The sequence below is a fragment of the Bufo gargarizans genome, chromosome 11 (genome assembly GCF_014858855.1).
Source record: "Bufo gargarizans isolate SCDJY-AF-19 chromosome 11, ASM1485885v1, whole genome shotgun sequence".
Classification (NCBI taxonomy): Eukaryota; Metazoa; Chordata; class Amphibia; order Anura; family Bufonidae; genus Bufo; species Bufo gargarizans.
In genome coordinates this window covers 57,357,705-57,382,640 of record NC_058090.1, presented here as the reverse complement: position 1 = coordinate 57,382,640, position 24,936 = coordinate 57,357,705, and the positions used below count along the sequence as shown (strand labels likewise).

Genomic DNA, 24,936 nt, shown 5'->3' with positions numbered 1-24,936 from the left:
TTCAGGTATATAAACATTTTTTAATTATCCAAATTAGCCCCTTGGAGCAATGAGGGTGTTACCGTTGCATCTGAGGGTCCATTCACTTTCTTTGCAGGGCCAGGCAGTGTAGATGTAATTATGCATGGCTATACCTAAGCGTTTACCTCTTTGAATGACGCACATGATCTACAGTACTGAAGCTTGCCAGGGGAATGTATGTGTGCGCGGTACAGGTTCCGTCCGCCCAGGGAGCTTCAGTACTGTACAGTGCATGCGCTGATCAGAGAATGCGCAGCCTTGAGATTTCCGGGCGTAATAACGTCTGCACTGCCTGGCCCCGTCTCTCAGAGCGAGTGGCATCGTGGCTGGCACAGAAAGCGAGCAGAGCTCCAGATGCAACAGCAACGCCCTCCTTGCACCAATGGGGGCTAATTTGCATAATTAAAAATTGCTAATATCTCTGGATAGGGACTACCAAGCAACGTGGGGCAAATGGGGTTGTATTCAGCTCCCGAGCGCACCTATCCAGCGTTATCTGGATTTATTTTGAGGTATGTGGTGACAGATTCGCTTTAAGTATAACTGCAGCCACAGCTGCCAGCATTGCCTGATATTCATCGTCCCTTTGTATTGTAGGTACTTACATGATATAGCAGTGGATCCAGCAGCACCTGTCTTGTTAAACCTGGCCAATGAGGTAAGCCCTCTAAATATGTTCATGGGGGGAAATATTATACATATGATGGACACGCAGGTCCAGTTACAGCACAGTGATTGGAGCTGAGTCATGTGATGGGGTGTGCACCCCTGTGTGTCCATCACATGACCAGGACTTTGGAAGGGAGCAATGATGGCTCCTATCCAGTGACAGCAAGCAGGTAACTTAAAAAAAAATGCTGTGTATTTACTGACCAATACACATATGCAAATAAGGCCTTGACAGTTCAGAGATTCTCCTGGAAACAGTTGGAGCACCGCCAGGCCCCATTAACTAAAGTAGGATCCTGACAGTTTCCGGCATTACGGTTTTTGTCCTGCCGAATCCCGGCACTAATGGCGATTCCCTGCCAACAAGGGATACGATAAACTCCGGCAGGCTGTTCCTCTACTGAAACAGAGGCTGCCGCAGCAGTTTAGCGCTAGTGTGAAACTAGCCTAAGCTGACAAGCAAGTGCACTACCTGTGATGTTTAGAGAGAATGAAAAGCTGCATGTAACCTTTCATGTTTTCGGTAAATGCCATTCCATGGGAAATCCAAGTGCAGAGCGCTGTTTGCACACGTAGCAGTAATGATGTGAGCACGTTTGCCCTTACAGAGGAGAAGAAACGGCCACTGAGGCTTGTGTACTGACTCTTGCCTGTTCCTGGATTCCAACCCTCTGCCGCCTGCCTTGACTCCAGCCTGCCCTCCTGAGCTGCCTGCCCTGACCATCAGACTGTTTTATGAAGAGAGATCCTGGGACCTTGCTGACAACATTAATGCATCGGTTTTCAGTCCGATCTGCCGGCGCCCCGCGCTCTCATTAGACAACTGGGGTCACAGTCAGGAGCTCTGAGATCAGCAGAAAGGGTCTCTTTGCGTGGCATCATTGTAGCAGAGTGCTGCAACAATCCATTGCAGTGTAAAGTAATAAAGCCGGAAAGAGAGTGCCCATTGCTAAAACTGAAATATTGGTCTGGTAAACACATGGTCAATGAAGTGGTTAAAGGAGTTGTTTGGGTTCTACATATTGAGAACCTACTCTAAGGGCGATTGTGAAAGCTGATGGATTATAATATATTGGTTCTTGCTTGTTTCCACCGGCCTGATTACACAGGCCAATGCAAGCTGAACCCCCACCAATCTGATATTGATGATTTATCCTAAGGACAGGTCATAAGTATGGAGACCCCTTCATTTTTCATATTTTAAGTTACTGTACAGTGCTTGGTATATAGACATTTATGAGGAGCTACATCACATTTTATGTCGATTCATTCTAAGTCTATGCTATGTAACAGTGTCCAAAGCACCAAATGGTAGCCATTCCGTGGGCCTCTGTGCTGGAACAGTATGTGGAGCCCTAGCTTTCCAGCTTCTAGTAGACCGAACGCTCCCTCATGGCACTCTACTGTAGTCCATTTTTTTTTTAGCCTCCTGGACCCCTATGCAGTTTGCACATATGAAATATCTGCCCCTGGTTGGGATCCAGTCTCGGACAATACCTGTACGCACCGCTGGCGATCTGCTTTATTATATGGCCAGTTAGGTAATAGTCTTGTGGCTCTCTGTGATTTTTCAGTGTTGTACCCTTATATTGTTTATTAGGATAATAGCCTTTGAATAGATTTAAGCTGGCAATAGGAATACTTTTCAATTTCCCCAATTATCCAGTATTTTTCACTTGGCAACAGAAACGATCAGAACAATTCACCCAAATTGTTCTGATTCTTGCAAATATCATTTATGTGCTCATACGTGAAGCTGCCTAGACAGCAGAGTTGCAGAACCTTTCTGGTCCGAAAGCTAAAACATTAATGACACTCCGGGACACCTACCTATCTAGACAATGGGGAGGGCCCATTCACACTCCAAAAAGGAGGAGGCTATGTTTGGAAGTGTTTAGTTTCTTCATAAACTACAATGAAGGTAGGCGCACACATGCGTCCTCTCCACCTCATCTACTTCTTTATGGAGTATCTCAGGCTACTTTCACACTTGCGTTCGGGGCTCCGCTTGTGAGTTCCGTTTGAAGGCTCTCACAAGCGTCCCCGAACTGATCCGTCCAGCCCTAATGCATTCTGAGTGGATACGGATCCGCTCAGAATGCATCAGTATGGCTCCGTCTGTCCTCCGCTCCGCTCAGCAGGCGGACACCTGAACGCTGCTTGCAGTGTTCGGGTGTCCGCCTGGCCGTGCGGAGGCAAACGGATCCGTCCAGACTTACAATGTAAGTCAATGGGGACGGATCCGTTTGAAGTTGACACAGTATGGCTCAATTTTCAAACGGATCCATCTCCCATTGACTTTCAATGTAAAGTCAAAACGGATCCGTTTGCACTATCATGAACAAAAAAAAAAATTTTTTTTTTTTTTTGTTCATGGTAATGCAAACGGATCCGTTCTGAACGGAGCCACCGTCTGTATTAATATGAGCGGATCCGTTCAGAACGGATCCGATCGAACGCTAGTGTGAAAGTAGCCTCACAGGGGTCATGAGATCCACATTCTGCCAGTGTAAGGGGATAGGTAGCTACTAATGTGTGGCCATGTCTGGGATCAAACTCCCACATTATGCACCACTCCTCTTACATAGAAAATACTGTACATGTGAGCATGTAACCAGATTTTGGGGGCAGCACAGGATGGCATTGAGTGCCGCGGGTTGTGCACCCCTGCTATACAATCTTCTTCAATGCTTTTTCAGGTCGTGAAACACAAGGTAATGGAGTCAGTCTTGGGCTGCTTTCACATGTGCTTTTTTTTCTTTTTCCTTTCCGGTATTGAGATCCGTCATAGGATCTCAAAACCAGAGGGAAAACGCTTCAGTTTTGTTCCCATTCATTGTCAATAGGGACAAAACTGAACTGAACGGAACAAAGTGCACCAGAATGCATTGCGTTCCCATGGCGCACACAAAAAAGCTGCAAGCAGTGGTTTTGAGTGCGTCATGGGATGCAGAGCAAGACGGATCCGTCGTGAAACACAATGTAAGTCAATAGTGCCAGATCCGTTTTCTTGGACACAAAAGAAAACGGATCCGTCCCCCATTGACTTACAGTAGTTTTAGAGATGGATCCGTCATGGCTATTTTAGAGATAATACAACCGGATCCATTCATAATGGATGCAGAAGGTTGTATTATTCTAACGGAAGCGTTTTTACTGATCCATGACGGATCCACCAAAAACGCAGATGTGAAAGTAGCCTTGTATAGATCTAAAGATGATTACAGGGGCAAGGAAAATCTGTATTTATCTTTGCAGATCCGTACGATTGAATGGCGTTATATGTAGAGGTGGCACTACCGCTGCGCATTCTCTCAGCCTCATATATGTATTATGTAGAAATTGAGAGCGTTCATAGCATAAAACAAGGGCATATTTAATATCGGTGTCACGTGGAAGAAAACACAAGCTGGGCATGAATTATACCAAGAAGTTTATGTTTTAGATTGAATTCTGCTTCCAAGGCCGTCTTCTTCCTCCCACCATTCAGACTAGTCGGCATCCTCTACACAACCCCCTCCTCCCTGCCCTGGGCCTTATTGTGTCCTCAATGTGAGCGCTGCTTAATGCATTAGGGAAATGTTGCAATAACCAGTAGCACATTATTACCTCCAAACAATCAAGCTGCCATTTTTATATGATACTTAATATTTAAATGACACCTCGCTGCATCTGCTGACGATTGATGTAACGGCGCTACTTTATGAGTCAATATATATTTAATCAGTGGAAACTGTAAAATCTGATGAGAGATGTATAACATAGTGGCAGGGTATGGTTGCAGAAGGCCAGTTAAATCTGCTTCTCTGTCCTAGGATGCTGTTTTGCATGCAGCTCAATGCGCTCCTATATTTCTTACCTGAGCTCCTGTATATATTTGTCTGATTATATCTTTGCACACACATGAGGCAGTGCCGGAGCTGTAGACTCTATTATTAATGTGTTCGAGAGAGTGCGAACATGGCGAAAAAATAGCTGAATATGTCCAGGTACCATAAACAGCCATGATAATTCAGTCTGCTGGATTCCGAAAATGTTGTGTCCTTGCTTTATTTAGTAGCCTTCCTCCCCACGGAGCTTGGGCCCAATCATTTATTATCATGACTTTCCTTCTAGATATTGGGCAACTTCAGAGTAAAGCAAGTAACTTTTTTCTGATTAACGATATAGGTAGTTTTTGGTCCTACAGGATAGTTTGGAAATAAGACTGTTTATTGTCACATGTTGTTTCGCCACCTTTATTCTCTGCAATTTTTACAAAACCGCAAAAAAACACACAGTGCACATTTGCAAAAATTGATGAATGTGACAAAATGGCAGATGTTAGAATACAGCATAAAATATCCCAATAGTGTGTGACTTTTGGACGTTTACCACTGCTGACGCCACTTTCCACATGCTGGATGCTGCTGTCTTCACTAGCTCTCAGGAGAGCTTCATTCCTAGACTGAATTCTTCTACAGCCCATGAGGGATCTCCTCTCACTTGTACTGACTGATGCTGAGGCTGTGTATAATTTCCTCCCTGCTGCCTGCTGTGTGTACTCCACTTTCATACTTGTACACTGTCATTCTCCCCCTATAGACTGCCTGGCGTGTGCTTTACTCCCTGAAAGCAACTGGTGTGAGCTGCCTTCCTTTGGTGCTTTCTCCCCCTCCACACTCTGATCTGCTATGTCACTGCCACTCCCTGCAGCTATCTCTAAGACCAGTTTCTCCCCAGTGTATTACGGCCTAATAACTCGGCCTGATCAAAACTCTAATGACTTGAACTGACAGCATTGTGGATACCTATCATGCCCTCAGTTTTGGTCATTAGACCCCTACACTAGTGGAACATTTTTTGTAACACTGTGGAAGGGGAGAGCAAAGAGAACTGACACAACGAAGAGTAGTATACTGTTGATCTATGTCAGATGTACAGTATGTCAGGAGCCTTTAAAAGGGTTGTGCCATGAAAAGTATTCTCAATTTTTTAATCCAGCACCTGGATCTGAATACTTTTGTAATTGCATGTAATTACAAATTTAGTATAGCCACTGAGTTAATCAATGAAATCTATCGGTCTAGCACCACCACCTGCTGTTTGTTCTGTTCCTTATTTTTTTGTCCACCTGGAACAGGTGGTCGCACACTCTCAGAATAAATTTTAACTGTCAACAGCTTTGTGTTCTGCTTTGTTAGAAAGAGATTGTCATGTACTATATGATTTCAATTTTTTTCAGCATTCATGGCATAACCTCTTTAAAGGGGTTATCCCATGACTAATAAAAAAAATGAAAATCTGACATCATACAGTACTTGACAATCTATTTCTAACAAAGCTAGATCCAGCCCTGTACCTCACATGGATCCAGAGATCTCCTCATTCATTGCCCTGCTAGATTTATATCAAGCTGAAAGTTTAAGGGGTGTGTCTTTTCTGCCTCAGCTAAGGGGGCGTGTCCATTTTCTCCCTATAACAACTCAGTAGCCAGTTGAAGGATGAAACTGAGCATGTGCGGCCTTCTCAGTGATCAGGTCAAAGAAACAAGGAAAAAACTGACTGCAGGTGGCGCTATTCAGATACATTTTTATTGAATATCTCAGTGGCTATGCTATATTTTTAATTACATGCATTTGCTAAATTATTCAGATGCAGGTGCTGGTTTAAAAACTGTAGATTATTTTTCGTGGGACAACTCCTTTAAGTTACAGGCTTTTCATCCGTTTTTAATACATTTTATACATTGATAAAAAAAATAAAAAAAATGCATTCAGAGTATTTAAAAAAAACACAAAAAAGATTTGACTGAGTATTATGTGAATCAGCTTATGTGCCTATGTGAAATATAGGAGTTTTGTCTAGCTCATGTATTCCTCACCATGTGTCAGATCTTCACCATCTGCAGAGTTCAGCTTCTGTTTCTACTAATGCCATTGACTCAAGATTTTTCTGCAGTTTTGCCAAAATAGCACATAGATATAATTAGGCTGAACAAATGCTTTTTCTTTTGACAGGTTGACTTTAAGATATGATTTTTTTAATTGTACTTGATAGTCGCTTGGAACACTGCTTGTCTAGGTGCCATGAAAATAGGACTCATTAAATGTGATACCTCATTCTCCAGTGCTAGGTCCAAGCAGTACAGAAACAATGACGTCAGAGGACCAGGCACCGTTTACTCATGGATTTGTCAGAAACTGCAAAATCATTCAAGACCTGTTAGCGGTGAAGATGGCCAACAGGTCAACTTCTGGTCGGTGACTGGATAGACCCAGGACTTTATGGAAAACAATTTGAATGAGTTATCATTTACCCCTTTCAGAGATTTCTCTCCAGTGTCTAGATACAGATGAAAAGGAGGTGTAATTATTAGCTTTGAAAAGCTGTCAGGGTATTCATTATACAAAGAAGTCTTCTGCAACTCAACTGTTTGAGGACATTGATTACATTTCAGGGTGTAATTTGAGAATGGAAAATTTTGTGTGGCGTGTGTTCCTACAGGTTTTTCACACATCATCTCCTCTTGTCATGGATGGTTGTGTTATGTCACACTTTTGTTTTGAAGGGCATAAGTTATCCAGTATCACATTTCTGTCTTCAGTAATCATCATTCCAAGGCAGCAAGCAGATGTAGTAGAGTGCAATTGTTCACACTTGTGGAAAAGTGTACAGTATAGAGTTTAGTAAGTGTACAGTAAGCGCTGAGCTCCCTCACGGACATTATTTTATCAGAATTTTTGAGTGCTTGTAAAAAAACTTTTTTGTGAATGAAGCACTTGTGATGTGCTATTAGCTTCATATGTAGCTGTGCAGTCTGCTTGTGCATCTCCTCAGTTCCTCTTTACTCATAGAATTGCATCAACATGTGTGATATGATCTGTCATCAGAATATGCCATCAATATTTGATCCGCGGTGATCAGACACCCTTATCGATCAACTGGTTCAGAATAGCTCTGGCGATGCAGCTTTAAATCTCTGTGTAGTAGAGTGAACTGCTTACTGCAGCACTGCTCCCATTGAAGTGAATGGGGGCAGTGCTGCAGTAACCATCTGGGTCCACTACACACTGGACGGAGCTGTGTAGATCCGGCAGCAGAGCTACTCTGTAACAGCTGGAGGGGGTGCAGGATGTCGGGTGAAGATAGGTCATCAGTAGTAAAGGAGGGTATAACCTCTTTAACCCCTTAAGCAGGCCTCTGCGGTGAGCCCGCTCCATACGCAGAGGGTGGCGGCTGTATAATACAGTAGGCACCCAGCTGCAATGACAGGGAACAGCAATCATGCTGAATCTCATCATTTAACCCCTCAGATGCCGTGTTCAACAGCGATCCCGGCATCTGTGAGGTAAGGAAGAGGGATGCGGCTCCCCCTGCCTTCCTATCGGAGCCCTCACTGTGAAATCTCATGGGTCTGATCGGTTACCATGATAGCCTTGGGCCTGCTGAGGCTGTCATCGTAACCTTCCTGCTAAGCTGTGCATATGGCACATCTCAGCAGGGAGCGCATCTGAGTGTCATTTACCCTTATAGATCCATATTAGGGTGAATGGGACAAGGGATGAAAAGGTCTGATGTACTAGCATCCTAAGGGGGCTAATAGTTACAAAGTAAAAAGAAAAGGTTTAAAACAAAAACACAAATATTAAAACTTTAAATCATCCCCACTTTCCCAATTTTATGTATATAAAAATAAACAAATATATTTTTATATAAAAAAAAATGTAATAAAATTAAACCTATTGGGTATTGCCACATCCTGAAATGTCACGATTTGCCATTTTTAGACACCTTGTCCCCCACAGAAAATTGAATAACAGTGATCAAAAAGTCGTACATGCCACAAAAATGGTACCAATAAAAACTACAGTTCGTTCTGCAAAAAAAAAAAAAGCCCTCATACAGCTCTGTAGACCGAAATATAAAAAAGTTACGGCTGTCAGAAAATGGTAATGCAAAGCAAATAGATTTTTTTTTCAAAGGTTTTTATTTTTTAAAGTAATAAAACAAAAGTATACAAGTTTGTTATCGCCGTAATCGTATTGATCTACAGAATAGTGTTAATATCATGTCATTTTTATCGCACAGTGAATGCCATGATGTCAAAGCCCCCAAAACTTTGGCAGAACTGTGTTTTTTTTTTTCAATCTTAACCCACAAAGAATCTTTTTCCCGTTTTCCAATAATAATAAAATAAGCCCCCATATGGCTATGTGAGCAGAAAAATAAAAAACTTACTGCTATTAGAACGTGGGGAGGAAAAAAATAAAATGAAATGCAAAAATGAAAATAGGCCTTTTAGGCTTCGTTCACATCACCGTTCAGCCTTTCCGTTCTCCTGCTCCGTTTAGGGGCAGGAGAACAGAAAGGACGGATAAGCACATAACCGACACCAAACTGAGCCCTTAGGACCCCATAGACTATAATGGGGTCCGTTATGTTTCCGCTCAGAAGATTATTTTTAAGCGGAGACAAAAGTCCTGCATGCACAACTTTTGTCTCCGCTTAAAAATCATCTTCTGAGCGGAAACATAACGGACCCCATTATAATCTATGGGGTCCTAAGGGCTCCGTTTGACTCAGTTTGGTGTCTGTTATGTGCTTATCAGTCCTTTCCGTTCTCCTGCCCCTAAACGGAGCAGGAGAACGGAAAGGCTGAACGCTGATGTGAACGAAGCCTAAGTGGTTAAAACTGGGAAAATGCTACAAAGTAGTCTAGTCTAAAACTGTTATCTAATTTTAGGTAATTAAAGCTCACTTATTGTGTAAAAAAGTATACAGCAGTTGACTGGTATATGTTGTGTATTAATTGTTCACCGTTGTCAGTGAATGAGAACATTTTTGTTCACATGTGTCTTGATCATGATCGGTTGACATGGGTGCATAGTTCAGGGTATTACCGCTCTCTCTTGTACATAGCTGTATACTTGTGTCTCATCAAGAAGAGATCTTGAAAAAGGGAATTGAAACTTAAAATATGTTAGAAACCTCATATTGTGTGACCTCGTATTGATGGGCTTTCCTAAGGATAATCCATCAATGTTACGTCCAGAAAAACACTTTATGGTTTATTTACATAAGACTGACCGGCCCTAAGTGGTATGTGGTGAGCTATAATTAATAATGTGGTATGGTCATATGTGGTTAGCCCTGAGATTGGAGGAATGAAGCTTATGTGTGGGAATGTATGATTATTCAGTGCCTCTAAGATGAAAAATAAGGCAACCTTACAAATGTGTCTCCATGGTAACAGACTGCAAACATGCCCTTTGTAGTCTGCTCCTGCAGTTATACTCATTCCTATTTGTCTCCTACGTAGGGCTCATTCAGACAACCATATGGATTTTACAGTCCGCCAGTGGCGACTCTAGGAACAATATATAGGGGGGGCACAAAGATACCACAGTCAAAAATGGGGGGGCACAAACAAAATAAGTATATATCAATAAGATTACAAAATACGAGTGAATTGCGATATGCAGGGATACAGTTATAATAAAGCAATTTACTTACAAAAGAAGCTATTCAGTCGTCTGCAGTGCCGTCCTCTGCTTGCTTCCACGGATTCTTTCCCCTTCTTTCTGTCTCTCGTCAGTGCACAGGCGCACTGTTATGGTGGATCTGTGGAAGACACACTGTTATGGGGGCATCTGTGGATGACACATTATGCCTCTCATTAGCCCTCATTATGCCTCTCATATCAGCCCCCATATCAGCCCTTATGCCTCATTAGCCCCCATATCAGCCCTTATGCCTCATTAGCCCCCATATCAGCCCTTATGCCTCATTAGCCCCCATATCAGCCCTTATGCCTCATTAGCCCCCATTATGCCTCTTATTAGCCCCATTATGCCTCTTATTAGCCCCATATGCCTCCTATTAGCCCCCATATGCCTCCTATTAGCCCCCATATGCCTCCAATTAGCCCCCATATGCCTCCTATTAGCCCCCATATGCCTCCAATTAGCCCCCATATGCCTCCAATTAGCCCCCATATGCCTCCTATTAGCCCCCATATGCCTCCTATTAGCCCCCATATGCCTCCTATTAGCCCCCATATGCCTCCTATTAGCCCCCATATGCCTCCTATTAGCCCCATATGCCTCCTATTAGCCCCATATGCCTCCAATTAGCCCCATATGCCTCCAATTAGCCCCCATATGCCTCCAATTAGCCCCCATATGCCTCCTATTAGCCCCCATATGCCTCCTATTAGCCCCCATATGCCTCCAATTAGCCCCATATGCCTCCAATTAGCCCCCATATGCCTCCAATTAGCCCCCATATGCCTCCAATTAGCCCCCATATGCCTCCTATTAGCCCCCATATGCCTCCTATTAGCCCCCATATGCCTCCTATTAGCCCCCATATGCCTCCTATTAGCCCCCATATGCCTCCTATTAGCCCCCATATGCCTCCTATTAGCCCCCATATGCCTCCTATTAGCCCCATATGCCTCCTATTAGCCCCATATGCCTCCAATTAGCCCCATATGCCTCCAATTAGCCCCCATATGCCTCCTATTAGCCCCCATATGCCTCCTATTAGCCCCCATATGCCTCCAATTAGCCCCCATATGCCTCCAATTAGCCCCCATATGCCTCCAATTAGCCCCCATATGCCTCCAATTAGCCCCCATATGCCTCCTATTAGCCCCATTATGCCTCATATTAGCCCCCATATGCCTCCTATTAGCCCCATATGCCTCCTATTAGCCCCATATGCCTCCTATTAGCCCCATATGCCTCCTATTAGCCCCAAATATGCCTCCAATTATCCCCCAAATATGCCACCAATTATCCCCCAAATATGCCACCAATTAGCCCCCATATGCCTCCAAATGCCCCCATATGCCTCCAATTAGCCCCCAAATATGCCTCCAATTAGCCCCCAAATGCCCCATATGCCTCCAATTAGCCCCCATAATGCCCCCAGCTGCCACATTTTCTATAAAATAAAAAATAAAAACACTTACCTCTCCTGCTCCTGGACGGACGCCGCCTGCCATTTTCTCCTCAGTCGACTGTGCTCTAAACTGGCGCGCACAGCGTGAGGTCACAGAGCGACCTTACGCTGTGCGCAGCCCTGCACAGCCGACAGCCGAGGACCAGGAAGTGGTGAGTACAGAGCTTTCACCACTTCCTGGTCCTTCGGTACTAATGAGCGCTTCCATAATGGAAGCGCTCATTAGTATTCACTCTGGGGAATCAGCGGGGGGGCACCCGGGGGGGCAAGGGACAACATAGGGGGGGCAATTGCCCCCCTCTAGCGACGCCACTACAGTCCGCAAATTTTAGATCCACAAAACGCGGATACCAGCCGTGTGCGTTCTGTGGAACGCACGCGACCAGCCCATTGATAGAAATACCTATTCTAGTCCGCAAATGGTTTCAACCATAATAAAATGTACGCGTACTGCTATGTAAAATCTGGTGAACATGGAGATAGAGTACCGCCTCATTGCAGGCTATAGACACTGTGGTTACGCTGTTTGGACTGTAATACAGCTATATGCATGTGCACTTAAGCTAGCCATACATTAAAGTAGAACTCCACTTTTAACAAACTTTGCATTAATCACTAGTACCATGTGTGTACACGAGGATTAACGCTATTTATTACCAAGATATGACTTGTATCTGGCATTTTTTATCAGTTTTCATCTGCACTTCCTGAATATCTGTTTTGCAGCTCTGAGACATGGTGGGTGGAGGCTAGCAAATCTCCTTCCTAACTGTCTCACCGTCACAGAAGCAGCCCCAGAATAATGGAAGACATTACTGAGAAGTACTGACCTGTATTTCTGTGAAGTGAATGAAGCACTTGTGATGAGCTATAAGCTTCATATGTAGGTGTGCAGTCTGCTTGTCTGTGTGCATCTCCTCAGTTCCTCTTTACTCCTCCCCCTCCCCTCTCCATAGTCTTGCATTGACATGTGTAATATGATCCTTCTGCAGAGATGATCCTGCCCTGGACGGGAAAAGGGCATTTTCCAAAGTGAAAAGCAATTCAAACACGAGAACTAGACATTTCTCACTGATAAAACTTATTACAGAGTTTCTTATTCAAAGTTGTGTAAAAGTTAGTGACCATTTAAAGCAGGGATGTCAAACTCATGGCCCTCCAGCTGTTGCAAAACTACAACTCCCATCATGCCTGGGCATACTACAGCTATCAGGGAATGATGGGAGTTGTAGTTTTGCAACATCTGGAGGGCCATGAGTTTGACATCCATGATTTAAAGGGATTGTCCGCTTTTTACAATTGATGACCTATCTACAGGATAGGTCATCAATATCAGATCGGTGGGGGTCTGACTCCCGGCACCCCTAATGATCAGTTGTGTGAAGAGAAGGCAGCGCTTGTTCGAGTGCTGCCTTCTCTGCTCTGTTTACATGCTGGCCGCAGCAATTGCAGTGGTATAGTATGGCGTCCCCACTCACTTCTATAGGACGGCTTCATCTGTTCAAGTGAATACTACAGAACGGTCTTATAGATGTAAATGGGGACGCCATACTTGTAATTACACTGCAATTTCTGCGGCGAGCAGGTAAACAGAGCAGAGAAGGCAGTGCTTGTATGAGAGCTGCCTTCTCTTCAAACAGCTGATCAGCGGGGGTTGGATTTTAGGCAGCTGTTGTATTCATTTTATTTATATAGAGATTGTCATTAGGTAATTTGCATTGTCCCCATCCCTATTGGGGATCTCAGTATGTTTTTAAAGTGTGGGAGGAGACAGATGCAAAACATGAAGCCAGGACCCCAGTGCTGCAAGACAGCAGAGATAACCACTGAGCACCATGTTTTTTATGAAGGTTGTCTTCTTGGATGACAGTGCCATATGTTGAAAGGGAAATTTGGACCAAACGAATGATAAATCTGTGCTGTGATCTGTAGCCTAACCTGCTCTTACATTGAGGGGATGCAGTACCCAACAACATTCAAAAAAATACACAGCAGATCAACCTTCTGATAGGTACCTGCCATCGGTGAACATCTGTCACATGAAAAGGCACCGTTCTGGTGTTCAGCCCCCCCAAGTAAGTTTGACTGTAATGATACCCTTAGACAGATGTATATAGCAAGGGCTATATTCAAAAATGGTGGAGAAAAGAGACAAGCTAAGCGATTCACCTAAGCATTTGCACTCATTATGTCTGTCTTTTATCAGTCTTCGCTGATGCAGCAGACACAGGGAAATCGTTTCTACATTATAATCTATGCGTTCTCTCTACAGGTAGACTTTTCTCCAGCCTTGATCGCACGAACAATTTTGGAGCGATTCCTTCAAGACCAGGATGGAGTCATGCGTAAGTCTTCTTTCCTGGTAAATTAACTTTTATTGTAATGTCTGTAATGGCGAGAGAATATTTCCCTCCTGACTCCTCAATGGCCCATTGCCAAGGATTGAACTTTTATTTTAATTGATTAAAAAGTTTGCAGTTGTATTGTTAACGTGTTTGACAGATTAGCTCTGTATTTCCAACCACCCTTTATTGGTTGGAATACATTAAAATGGCCATTGGAATTTTTTTATATTTTTATATTCTCCAAAAACAGGCTCAGCCTCTTTGACTTGAATGGAGCTGAGCACCAATATCTGACATGGCCAAGAAGGCTGCTGTTTCTGTATAAGAGAGACACTTCATTTATCCTATACAATCACTCTAAAATCCAGTCATTTTAAAGGATCGTCAGGGTTATTTAAAGGGAATGTGTCATCTAAAAATAACCTTTTTGTTTAAGGCCTCATGCACACGACCGTTGTTTGCTTCCGGGTCCGTTCCGCCGATTTTAGCGTTTCAGGTGCGGGCCCATTTATTTCTATGGAGCCGTTAAATAATTGCAGATAGTGCACAGTTTGCCATCCGCGTCCGTGATCCGTGGTTCCAGTCGGTCCAAAAAATATAACCTGTCCTATTCTTGTCCGCACGTCCATTTTATTCCTATCATTTGCATGGCAAACCTAAGTTTTTATGTTTTATAGATCTTTGGGTTAGTTTATTTTGGTTATGTTATTTTTCATTTTCTGTGTTTTTTTTTTAATCCTTCAATTTTAGTCTAATAATAATAATTGCCACTTCCTGTTCTGTACAAATCACTTTTCAGCAGTCATCTCAGTATTATCACAGGCAGGATTACAATCACAGATAACATTTATCTTATAGAAATTGGGTGGCTCACTTGCTGACTATCAGGAATTGGTGCTCTAATCACAATGGCACACCCTGACATTCACAGTTAAAATATATATTGGCATTCTGTCACTGGAATCACTATGAGACATAAAATTAATTAATAACACATTTGTTTTGAATTAAATTCACCTTCATATGATAGAGTTAAAATTGCCCAAAAAAATCCCCAAAAATTGAAGCGTCTATATCCACTCAAGTTATAAAAATATAAAAAAGATAAGAAAGAATAATAATATAGGCAATCTATAATGATGCAGTAACAATACAGTCCTGATGTAATCATCTATGCATCAGATTAGTTGTCCTTAAGCCTCCAAATAAACGTCCTGTCCTTTATATTCTAAATGTCCTTTAGGAAGTAATCAGTTGTTATTTTCCAAATGTTCAGGTAAGTATAAATCCTAGAATATATAGTATCAATAGGTTCCACTATTGGTAATTTTATACTGCAGCCAAGTTTCTTTCTATCATATAAATATGTCCGGTTATATGTCCAGGAACTTTCAATCAAATCTATAGATTAATCTAATTGAATACATAGGGACCTTTCAATCAAATCTCTTAGTGCCAAGGTTGCGATCTTTCATGTATGTTTTTTCTCCTCATACACAAGTGCTCCTTTTTCATGCACGTGGTTATAGACCCACTACTCACGGTTAGTTGCTGAGGGATCGGTACCTCTTGCCGGCTGTGGCGTCCCATGTGTTGCTCGGCATGGAGCGATCTTCCACCCAATGTTGTGTCTCTCTAGCCCCGTGCACCAGGGAGCAATGCCGTGACGTTCGCAATCGGCGTACCACGTGGTATATGTTTAGCAGGCTAGTCCGTCCCTTGTATTCAGCTGAAAGTTGCGGAGCGCTCCATTCCACTTTAAATCATGTAGACTGACCTTTGCTGTGACATTGATTTGCGGGGGTTTCTAAGTACCAAACGCATTTCGAGACCCTCAACGGTTAAGTGGTTAGGCCCCCATATTGTTGAACTACCCTAGGGCCCATGTATCATTGGGTAGTTCATAAGTCATGGACCGGAATTCAGTGGTTGTAACAAGCCATCACTCATTTTCTTTGTGTCAATCAATATCAATATCCACTGTTATAATGTTGCAACCTTACTTATATTCTGACGTTGTTGTTATCCAGCAGGTACATTCAATGTGTCAGGTAGCCTCCAATAAACTTTAATCTAAGGTGCAAGTGAATTTTGAGTCGATGCGTTACTGATGCGGTATCAGTGCGATTCTACTGCTATTAGGGTACTTTCACACTTGCGTTGTTTGATTCCGGCAGGCAGTTCCGTTGCCTGAACTGACTGCCTGATCAGGCAAACTGTATGCAAACGGATGTCATTTTTTCTGACTGATCAGGCATTTTTCTGACTGATCAGGATCCTGATCAGTCAGAAAAATGCCTGATCAGTCAGAAAAATGCATTGCAATACCGGATCCGTTTTTCCGGTGTCGTCAGGCAAAACGGATCCGTTTTTTTTTTTTTTTTTTCATTTTTAAAGGTCTGCGCATGCGCAGACCGGAAGGACGGATCCGGCATTCCGGTATTTTGAATGCCGGATCCGGCACTAATACATTCCTATGGAAAAAAATGCCGGATCCGGCATTCAGGCAAGTCTTCAGTTTTTTTCGCCGGAGATAAAACCGTAGCATGCTACGGTTTTCTCTTTTGCCTGATCAGTCAAAACGACTGAACTGAAGACATCCTGATGCAAACTGAACGGATTACTCTCCATTCAGAATGCATGGGGATATGCCTGATCAGTTATTTTCCGGTATAGAGCCCCTGTGACGGAACTCTATGCCGGAAAAGAAAAACGCAAGTGTGAAAGTACCCTTAATTATACATCAAGTTTGTCATACCTTAATTTCACTTGCATTTACCAACTGTTCTCTTATAATTTAAGGGTGATGCGAATCCCCTTTCAAAAGATTTTTTGGCTTTGTTTATTGCTCCATATTTCTGGAATACGGTATTTCCTTTTTATATATATATATATATATATATATATATATATATATACATAAAGGGATGCCAGCTGACCTTAGACATAACGCAATGAAGACAGATGGATGGGAGCCTCCCGTTAAGGGGGACCAGGATGACATAAGAGTACTCCCCTGGTCTCCCGTCGGCGAAGGGCACCCACCCAATCGTTACAGAAATCCAAACCGTTCTAATTCCGCATTCAAACCTTCAGGTAAGAGAGAATTAAATTCAAAAATTCGTCTCGATTCTAACCTTGACATTCTACTTACCGTATATGGTCACCACCGCTCCAATGTCTTTTACTCTTTCTAGGGCTGCAAATCTTATTCACGATGGATCTTTATTGGGTATTTGTTTAAAATGATTAGACAATGAATGTTTTTCGTATCCATTTCTTATATTGGCAATGTGTTCTGAAATTCTCTTTTTGAGAGTCCTCTTAGTTCTTCCGATATACTGTTTGTTGCAGGGACACTGTATTATATAGCTAACATTGGTGGAATCACATGTTAAGCATTATTTTATTGTGTGTACATATGTATTGGTGGTTGACTTAACCGTCGTAGTTTTTTTAGGGAAGATCGTAGTCCTGCAATTTGTGCATTAAGCCTGTTAACCCAACCCATTATGTACCGGGCTGTCCCTTTCCTTATTTTTCTTGATAGAGGGGGCTACTTTGAGGCCTAAATTCGAGGCTTTAGTAAAGGTTATTAATGGAACATCGGACATGAGGGGGCCTATAGTTTTGTCTGTCAGGATATAGGGCCGATGTTTTTTGATTCTTTGTATTTTCTCCTCTGGTCCATTCGGACATCTAATCTAATCTTTAAAAAAATCCTCTCTATTCATATCTCTAACTTTAATTAGTACATTATCTACTACCGTAGTTGGATACTTTTTTGTTAGAAACTGTTGTTTCATTTTTACTGCTTCCCTTTCAAAGTCGTCTTCTTTTGTGCAGTTTCTCTTAATACGTCTACATTGACCTAAAGGGATATTTACCAACCATTTTGGTTGATGACAGCTAGTATGTAAGATGTAGCTATTTTTACTGGGAGATTTCTGAAATGTGTTACACATTAGATGTCCTTTTTCTATAGAAATCTGAAGGTCTAGAAATTCAATCACAGAGTCGCATATATTAGATGTAAATTGTGAATTTCTGGTGTTAGTGTTAATGTCTTTTAGGAAAGTTTGGAGTTCATCTACTCCCGTGAGTAGTGGGTCTATAACCACGTGCATGAAAAATTAGCACTTGTGTATGAGGAGAAAAAACATACATGAAAGATCGCAACCTTGGCACTAACAGATTTGATTGCAAGGTCCCTATGTATTCAATTAGATTAATCTATAGATTTGACTGAAAGTTCCTGGACATATAACAGGACATATAACAACATATTTATGTGATAGAAAGAAACTTGGCTGCTGTATAAAATTACCAATAGTGGAACCTATTAATACTATATATTCTATGATTTATACTTACCTGTACATTTGGAAAATAACCAAGAACAAAAAAGTATATAACAATATTGCACTAACTGATTACTTCCTATAACTAAGGCTCCTTTCACATCACCGTTTCTCCTTTCCGTTCTCCGCCTCCGTTGAGGAGCAGGAGAACGGAAAGGACGGATTCTGCAGATAACTGAGACCTAACTGAGTGTAACAGAGCCTAAAGACCCCGTAGACTATAATGGGGTCCTTTCGGTGTCCAGAATATGATTTTTGAGCGGAGACAGCTAGGAAGCTCATATTCTGAACTTCCTAGCTGTCTTAAATTTAGACCATTTTCTACCCCTAAAACAGGCGTAGAAAATGGTAAATGAGATGGCTGTCCCCTTCCCCACACACTCCTCCTTTTTTAGACCAGGCCTGAGTAGGGAAAAGTCGCATATTGCGGCTCAAAGGACCTTTGCGCCGCAATCTATGCCAGAAATATGCCTAATTTTGGCGTATTTCTGTTTGCTGAATGACTCCCTTCAGTTTTTGTGTTTTTTTTCTGAGCTGACCAGAACCCAGTCTCTCTATGCAAGCCTTTGAGACTTACATTGAGCATGTTATAGAACTGCATAGAAAAATTGACTTCTGATCCACAAGGCAGATGCTGTAGGACACAGGCAGTCATGTTACAAATCTCCTAGAAACAGGCAGTTGTGTTTTACAAATAAATACACACGCAGAAGTAGTTTTGGTAATGACCGCAATAATTATCATGTTTCCACCATTACTACTATTCATTGTTCAAGGTTATGCAAATCAAGGAAGTAGCAGGTGTCACTAATATCTGCAGATGATCAAATTTTCAAGCACCTAGCTCCAATCTGTACAATGTGGGAGGGGCATAAAAGTCGAATTGAAAGCAAAGTTTTCTTTAGCCAATTGAAACTTAAAAAATCTGATCAAATGCTGATCGACAGGCCAGTTATTGCCAATTATTGCAAATTAAGAGGGACAGAATGCTTGAACTGAGAGACCTTGGTTTATCACTCTGACAGATCGCTAGATGTCAGCATTGTTCAACATTGCATCTCTCAGTAGAACAAGTAAGAGGTGCACAGAGGCGAATCACTGCACAGACGAATCGTCTGATTAGAAGAATGGCGTGTAGTCATCCTTTCTGTACTGCAAGTGAAATTGAACGTCACATCCCAGGCCTAGGGCGGCAAACAGTGTCTACACAGAATGTGTCTGCATGACATTGTTCTACGAGCCAGACATCCAACTACAGGCGTTCCATTGACCTTACGTCACTTCTCTGAAAGGCTATCATGATGCACAGCAAGCAAGATGGCAATGGAAACTGAAATGGAGGTCTGTCCTCTTTTGTCTCGGATGCAGTGATAGACGGAGATTAGAATGGAGCACACTTGGGCAATGAAGGGTTTTTCACAAGAGAACATCACACCGGTCCTACTTCCGGGATTATGGTGTGGGGTGGCATAATGTACGGTAGCCGGACCCTTCTAGTCTTCGTTTCAAGTACACTTATAGCCTGGCGTTTCCATTGATTTGGCCGTAGAATCAGTGGTACAGTCATTTCTCCAATCATTTCCATATCATTAACACGAACATGTCTATCAAACCTTTGATTTCCAGAATTCCATGATTTTTCCTTGGTGTTAGTTTCAATGTTGAGTGTATGTCATGTAACCCTCTTGTATACTGAACTCCACATATCACGTGACATGTAGGATGTCTCATGACTGTTGCTATGTTTAGACCAGTTATTAAAAAGGACCTCTCACCACTCCGTGTTTTATTAGCTTCATGCATTCCCCATGTAATAACAATTCTGGAACATCTATTCTTATGATTCTATGTTGTGCATTTCCTTTATTATTTCTACTAGAAGTTACGAATGAATTACTAGCAGTCTGCAGTAAGGGTACAGAGGGGAGGTAACCAGTTGACGGTGTGTACCTGCACAGACTGAAAATGGCAGCACTGATTGGATAGAGTTATACTGTGCAGGTACACCCCCCAACTGGTTACCTACCTCCCCTCTGTACCCTTACTGCAGACTGCTAGCAATTCATTCATAACTTCTAGTAGAAATAATAGGAATGGCACAACATGATAGCTACAGTGCTTAGTATCGCACCTCAGCCCCATTCACATCAGTGGGGTAGAGCTGCGCCTAGGCCATGTGACCAATGAACATGTCGTCACTTGCCTAGTCTAAGCTGGAGAAGGCCATGGCACTACTGTGAGTGCTGCTGCCTTCTCAAACAGCTGATCGGTGGAGTTCTTGTGTCTCAGACCCCCACTGATCAGATACTAACAATCCAGGGATAGATCATCAGTGTAAAACTCCTCAAAAAACCCTTTAGGCTACATTCACACAACCGTATGTGTTTTGCAGTCCGCAAATTGCAGATCCGCAAAAAATAAAAAAAGGATGACGTTCTGTATAGCATCCGTTTTTTTGCGGATCCTTTTGTAACAATGCCTATCCTTGTCAGCAAAACGGACAAGAATAGGACATGTTCTATCTTTTTTGTGGGGCTACGGAACGAACAGACAGATGCGGACAGCACACACACAAGACTATTCCCTCAGATCAGGGGTTTCCCAATGCTCATAAGAAGTTATCCAACATCCACAGGACAAAGGATATGTATCTGATCAGTGGGGGTCTGACTGCTGGGACACCCACTGATCACAATTATTAGATGCCAGTTTCCGGAGTGGATAGATTAGCAACTAACTTTTTGACGTTCAAAGGTATATGAATTTTATAGAAGAGTGTCTGCTGCTCATGATGGTGGCTTTATTGGTGTGCACTGTTTGATAGCACAGATACTGGCTGCTGACTGTCTCCTGCAAGGTTATGCGTACTTCCCTGTAGTGTAAAAGATTGCTGGACCATTGTGCAGATGAAACCCTTTTCTCTCTTGTATCACCACAGTTTCCTCATAGATTTTAGAGCCACTGTGCAATTTCATTTCAAATAATAACTTTGTATTTGTAACTAGCAAATTTCTAAATCGCTTCATTTAAAAAATGTGCCTGTATCAATATGAAAAAAGCCATGGCCACTAGGGGTCTCACTTCCATCTAAGTTTCAGTCCACTGCCTGTTGTTAGGCAAGATCAGAGACGCAGAAGATAGCCGAGAGGAAGTGGGGGCATGTCAGAGCTAGCTGAGATCCCGAGCCTGATAACGGAACTGCTTCTACACAGCTTCTGAACATCAAAGGAGCCTCCTGTGTGGCTGTGTGATCTCTCCCTCCTTATCTGTTCTGTGAGCTCCAGAGGTTAAAAGTAACATAGTGGGAAGTAAGGGAAAGGACGTCAAAGCAGTACAGTGCTGGCAGATTTCCATAGAAGGGATACACCTTCTTCTTCTGATTGAAATGCATCTAGCTGTGCAGCTCAAACAGGCATTAATATGGATAAAAAAAACATTAGGGAGGTCCAAACATAACTTTTTCACAGATTTCACAGATATGAATTGTACAAACAAGCACATCTATTATTAAAACTTTTTTTTTTGTTATCCGGCCTCTTATTTCTCTGTGGGTTGCTGATTAGTCGGTGACAGTGTGCAGTAGATGTTGGCTCTATATAAAGATAGTGTTTTTTTTTGTTTTTTATTTTATTATTATCCACTACAGGTTGTGTCTCCTGCACTGCACATTGCCACCGTGCATGATCTCCCATCCATACAACACTGCATGGAGCTTCCCATGGCAATCACAACTGTTAGCAGGTCTTGCTACTTGTGGAATGACCCCTTTAAAAATGTTTTCCCATGTGATGAGTCTGATTGGTGTTGGGTCTGTCCGCTTGGGATACCCTAGTCACAAGAGACGGGGTGCTATATAATCTGAGTGGAGCGGCAGTGACTCCATGTAAAGTCTGTGAGAATGACTTGCGTTGCTTGTGTTGTTGTCTCCACTCCATTCAGCATGCATGTAGACACTACAAGCTGTTTTTCTACTATTTATATATATTCCAAGTATTTCTTTCTTGGAAGGAATCATCTATTTTCTCTGTAGTGGTAATATTTCCAGATACCATAGACCACCATGATAACGTGTACTTGTTTCCCCACAGAGGAGCATCCTCATATAACCCCACAATCCAGCCGTCACCAGAAATAAAACCTCGTCACCATCAAACGCCTTTGTTCTGCTTGTGAATTCTTTGCTTGTGTTGTTCTGTTGTCCTTCCGCCCTGGAATCCTCCTCCCGCACAGTAACACCAGGCTCAGCGAGAGGGTAGGAGGAAATACTCTGCTGCTACTAATAATAATAAAAAAATAGATAAAATGAGAAGAGATGAAAAGAGCAGCGCTTCAGGAGGAGGTTCAAACTTAAATTAATTTGCCACTGAAAAAATACATTTTGTTATTTTCTCCGTGTCAACTGCATGATTAAAACTGGCTGTTAAGTGAGCTCAGGGGATCTTCTCGTAAAAGATTTATGAGTAATGTTCAGTGCAATATTCAAAGTGAGCCATGAATATCAGGGTAATTGCTCTCTCTGCTGCTTCTTTTACTAGGCACGAGTTTGTCAACTGCGCCATAAATATTTGCCTAGTCTGGTGAAAAAAAGACAGTTCCATCGCCTGCATTTTTTATTACCTGGTGTTATGTTTACCTTTTGAGTCCCGCCTTTAGGCACATAGGTAATCTAACAATAAAGAAGAAAGGCAGCAAATAATTCTTTGTGGGTTTCATCCTTCCCGTTTTTTTCTTTTTTCTTTTTATAATTCAGTTCGCTTTTAGAGCTCCATTGTGCGCGCTATACCATGCATGCTTAAACCCAGCTCCCCTGCACAGTACATCAGTAGGATCACTGTGCTCAGCGCTTGGCTTTTTATAGGCAGGTGAATTCTGCTTTCCTAACAAAAAGATTTTTATTTTATTTTTGTATTTTTTTTACATTTACCTACCAGTTTTTTTTTTATATACAGTTTTTAACAAATATATTCAAGGCAGCAGCATCAGTGTTTCAATCCTGCAGAACTCCTATTGGAATAATGTAGCAGAGCTCAGCTTGTCTTGATGTCTAGGGTTTTACACATGACTGCAGGTAAACCACCACCATTGGTCCGCACAAAAAATACTGATGACGTCCGTCCGTGTGCATTCCATATTTTGCGTAACGGAACACCTGGTCTCTAATAGAACAGTCATATCCTTGTCCATAATGCAGACAATAATAGGACGTGTTCTATTTTTTTGCGGAACGGACATATAAAAACGAAATGCACACGGAGTAACTTCCGTTTTTTTTTTTTTTTCTGCGGACCCCTTAAAATGAATGGTTCCGCATACGGTCCGCAAATAGAACGGAACAGACATGGAAAGAAAATATGTTTCGCATGCATGAGCCCTAACTGAGAGGATTACCATAGCACACAAACAGTGCAGGTTCCTGGACCAAATAACAACTTGACGCCTGCTACGTCTGCTGATTGTGTATATGTGTTTCCTATTTTTATTAAAAAGCAGAAAGTAAATTTATTGGAAGTGAACCCATCAGGCCATTCTCTATGAAAACACCCACATATTTTTAGGGTGGCTCCTAGTCCTTTAATCCTAGCACGTTTTGCCTTCTTTTTAAAGACCTGGAAATGTAACATTTTATACCCAGCATGCTGAAACGCGCCGACGCTTTGTGAGCAAATCACATGATGTCAGAACAGCACGGCTTTAGATTTAATCAAGAAAGAGATTAAAGTGAATGTGTCTCCACTCCCTCCCGCCCTCCCTCTCCACAAGTCTGCCGCAGCATAGCCATTTGTCAACGTCAGGCGGCCTGATTGCTTTGGACCTACTTCTATCCGACTCCCGTCAGCCAGCACAAGGGCAAAGCAGGCAGATTAGCCTATACCATACCCAGTAAAGCAAAATTCATTGAGTGGGGTAATTGTAAAGTTAATAGGCTGACCGTAAATGTGACGTCTATTAATATATTTCCTTTTCTATTGAATAGCACTCTCTTTTATTTTTGTGTATATTTTTCCCCCTGAGCTTCCTCCAGATCTCATAGAAGAGCATCAATCTTCTTTACACGTAATATCATTTCCCTGAAGTTACATGTGTTCTTTCAGGTGATAACGGAATAGGTTTCCTTGTTCCGATCCGGATATCTGTCCATCAGGGAGAGCAGACCCCTGCATTGATCATGGATTTATCTGATAATGAGTGTCGGCGAGGAGTGGACAGCCAGTAAAAGCAGTAAAAGTCTCTTCCTAGAGCTGTCTGCTATCTGCATTACTTGCGGATGGTACACTGACCCATTCACGGGGGCGTTGCTAGGTCAAAACTTTGGGGACCTGGGCCCCTGATGTTTTGTCCCAGGCCCCAAATGTCCCGCCTTCCTGCTAGATACAACTGTATTGCCATTCTCAGGACGGCAATACAATTGAATTGAATGCCCTGCAAGAGCTGAAGGACCTGTGACCATGTGATCAGTCCTGAATGCAGTAGCTGAAAAGGACCTGCAATGATGTCACTGTCATGTGACCAGTGCAGGAGAGGATGGCTCAGCAGTGAAGAGAAGTCCTGGGAAGAGGCTGAGGTGAGGTCTGCTACATGAGGAGAGGTAAGTG

The 24,936-nt window shown here is 42.4% G+C and overlaps 1 protein-coding gene across 2 annotated transcripts in view; it reads left to right on the top strand.

Moving 5' to 3' along the window:
* The window catches only part of CDIN1 (CDAN1 interacting nuclease 1), a 379,309-nt gene that overhangs the window by 99,542 nt on the left and 254,831 nt on the right, over positions 1-24,936 (top strand). For both annotated transcript variants that reach the window (XM_044271970.1, XM_044271972.1), the window contains 2 exons: positions 619-679; positions 13,910-13,982. In XM_044271970.1, coding sequence (XP_044127905.1) covers positions 619-679; positions 13,910-13,982 — 134 coding nt within the window. The remainder of the gene's footprint in view (positions 1-618; positions 680-13,909; positions 13,983-24,936) is intronic.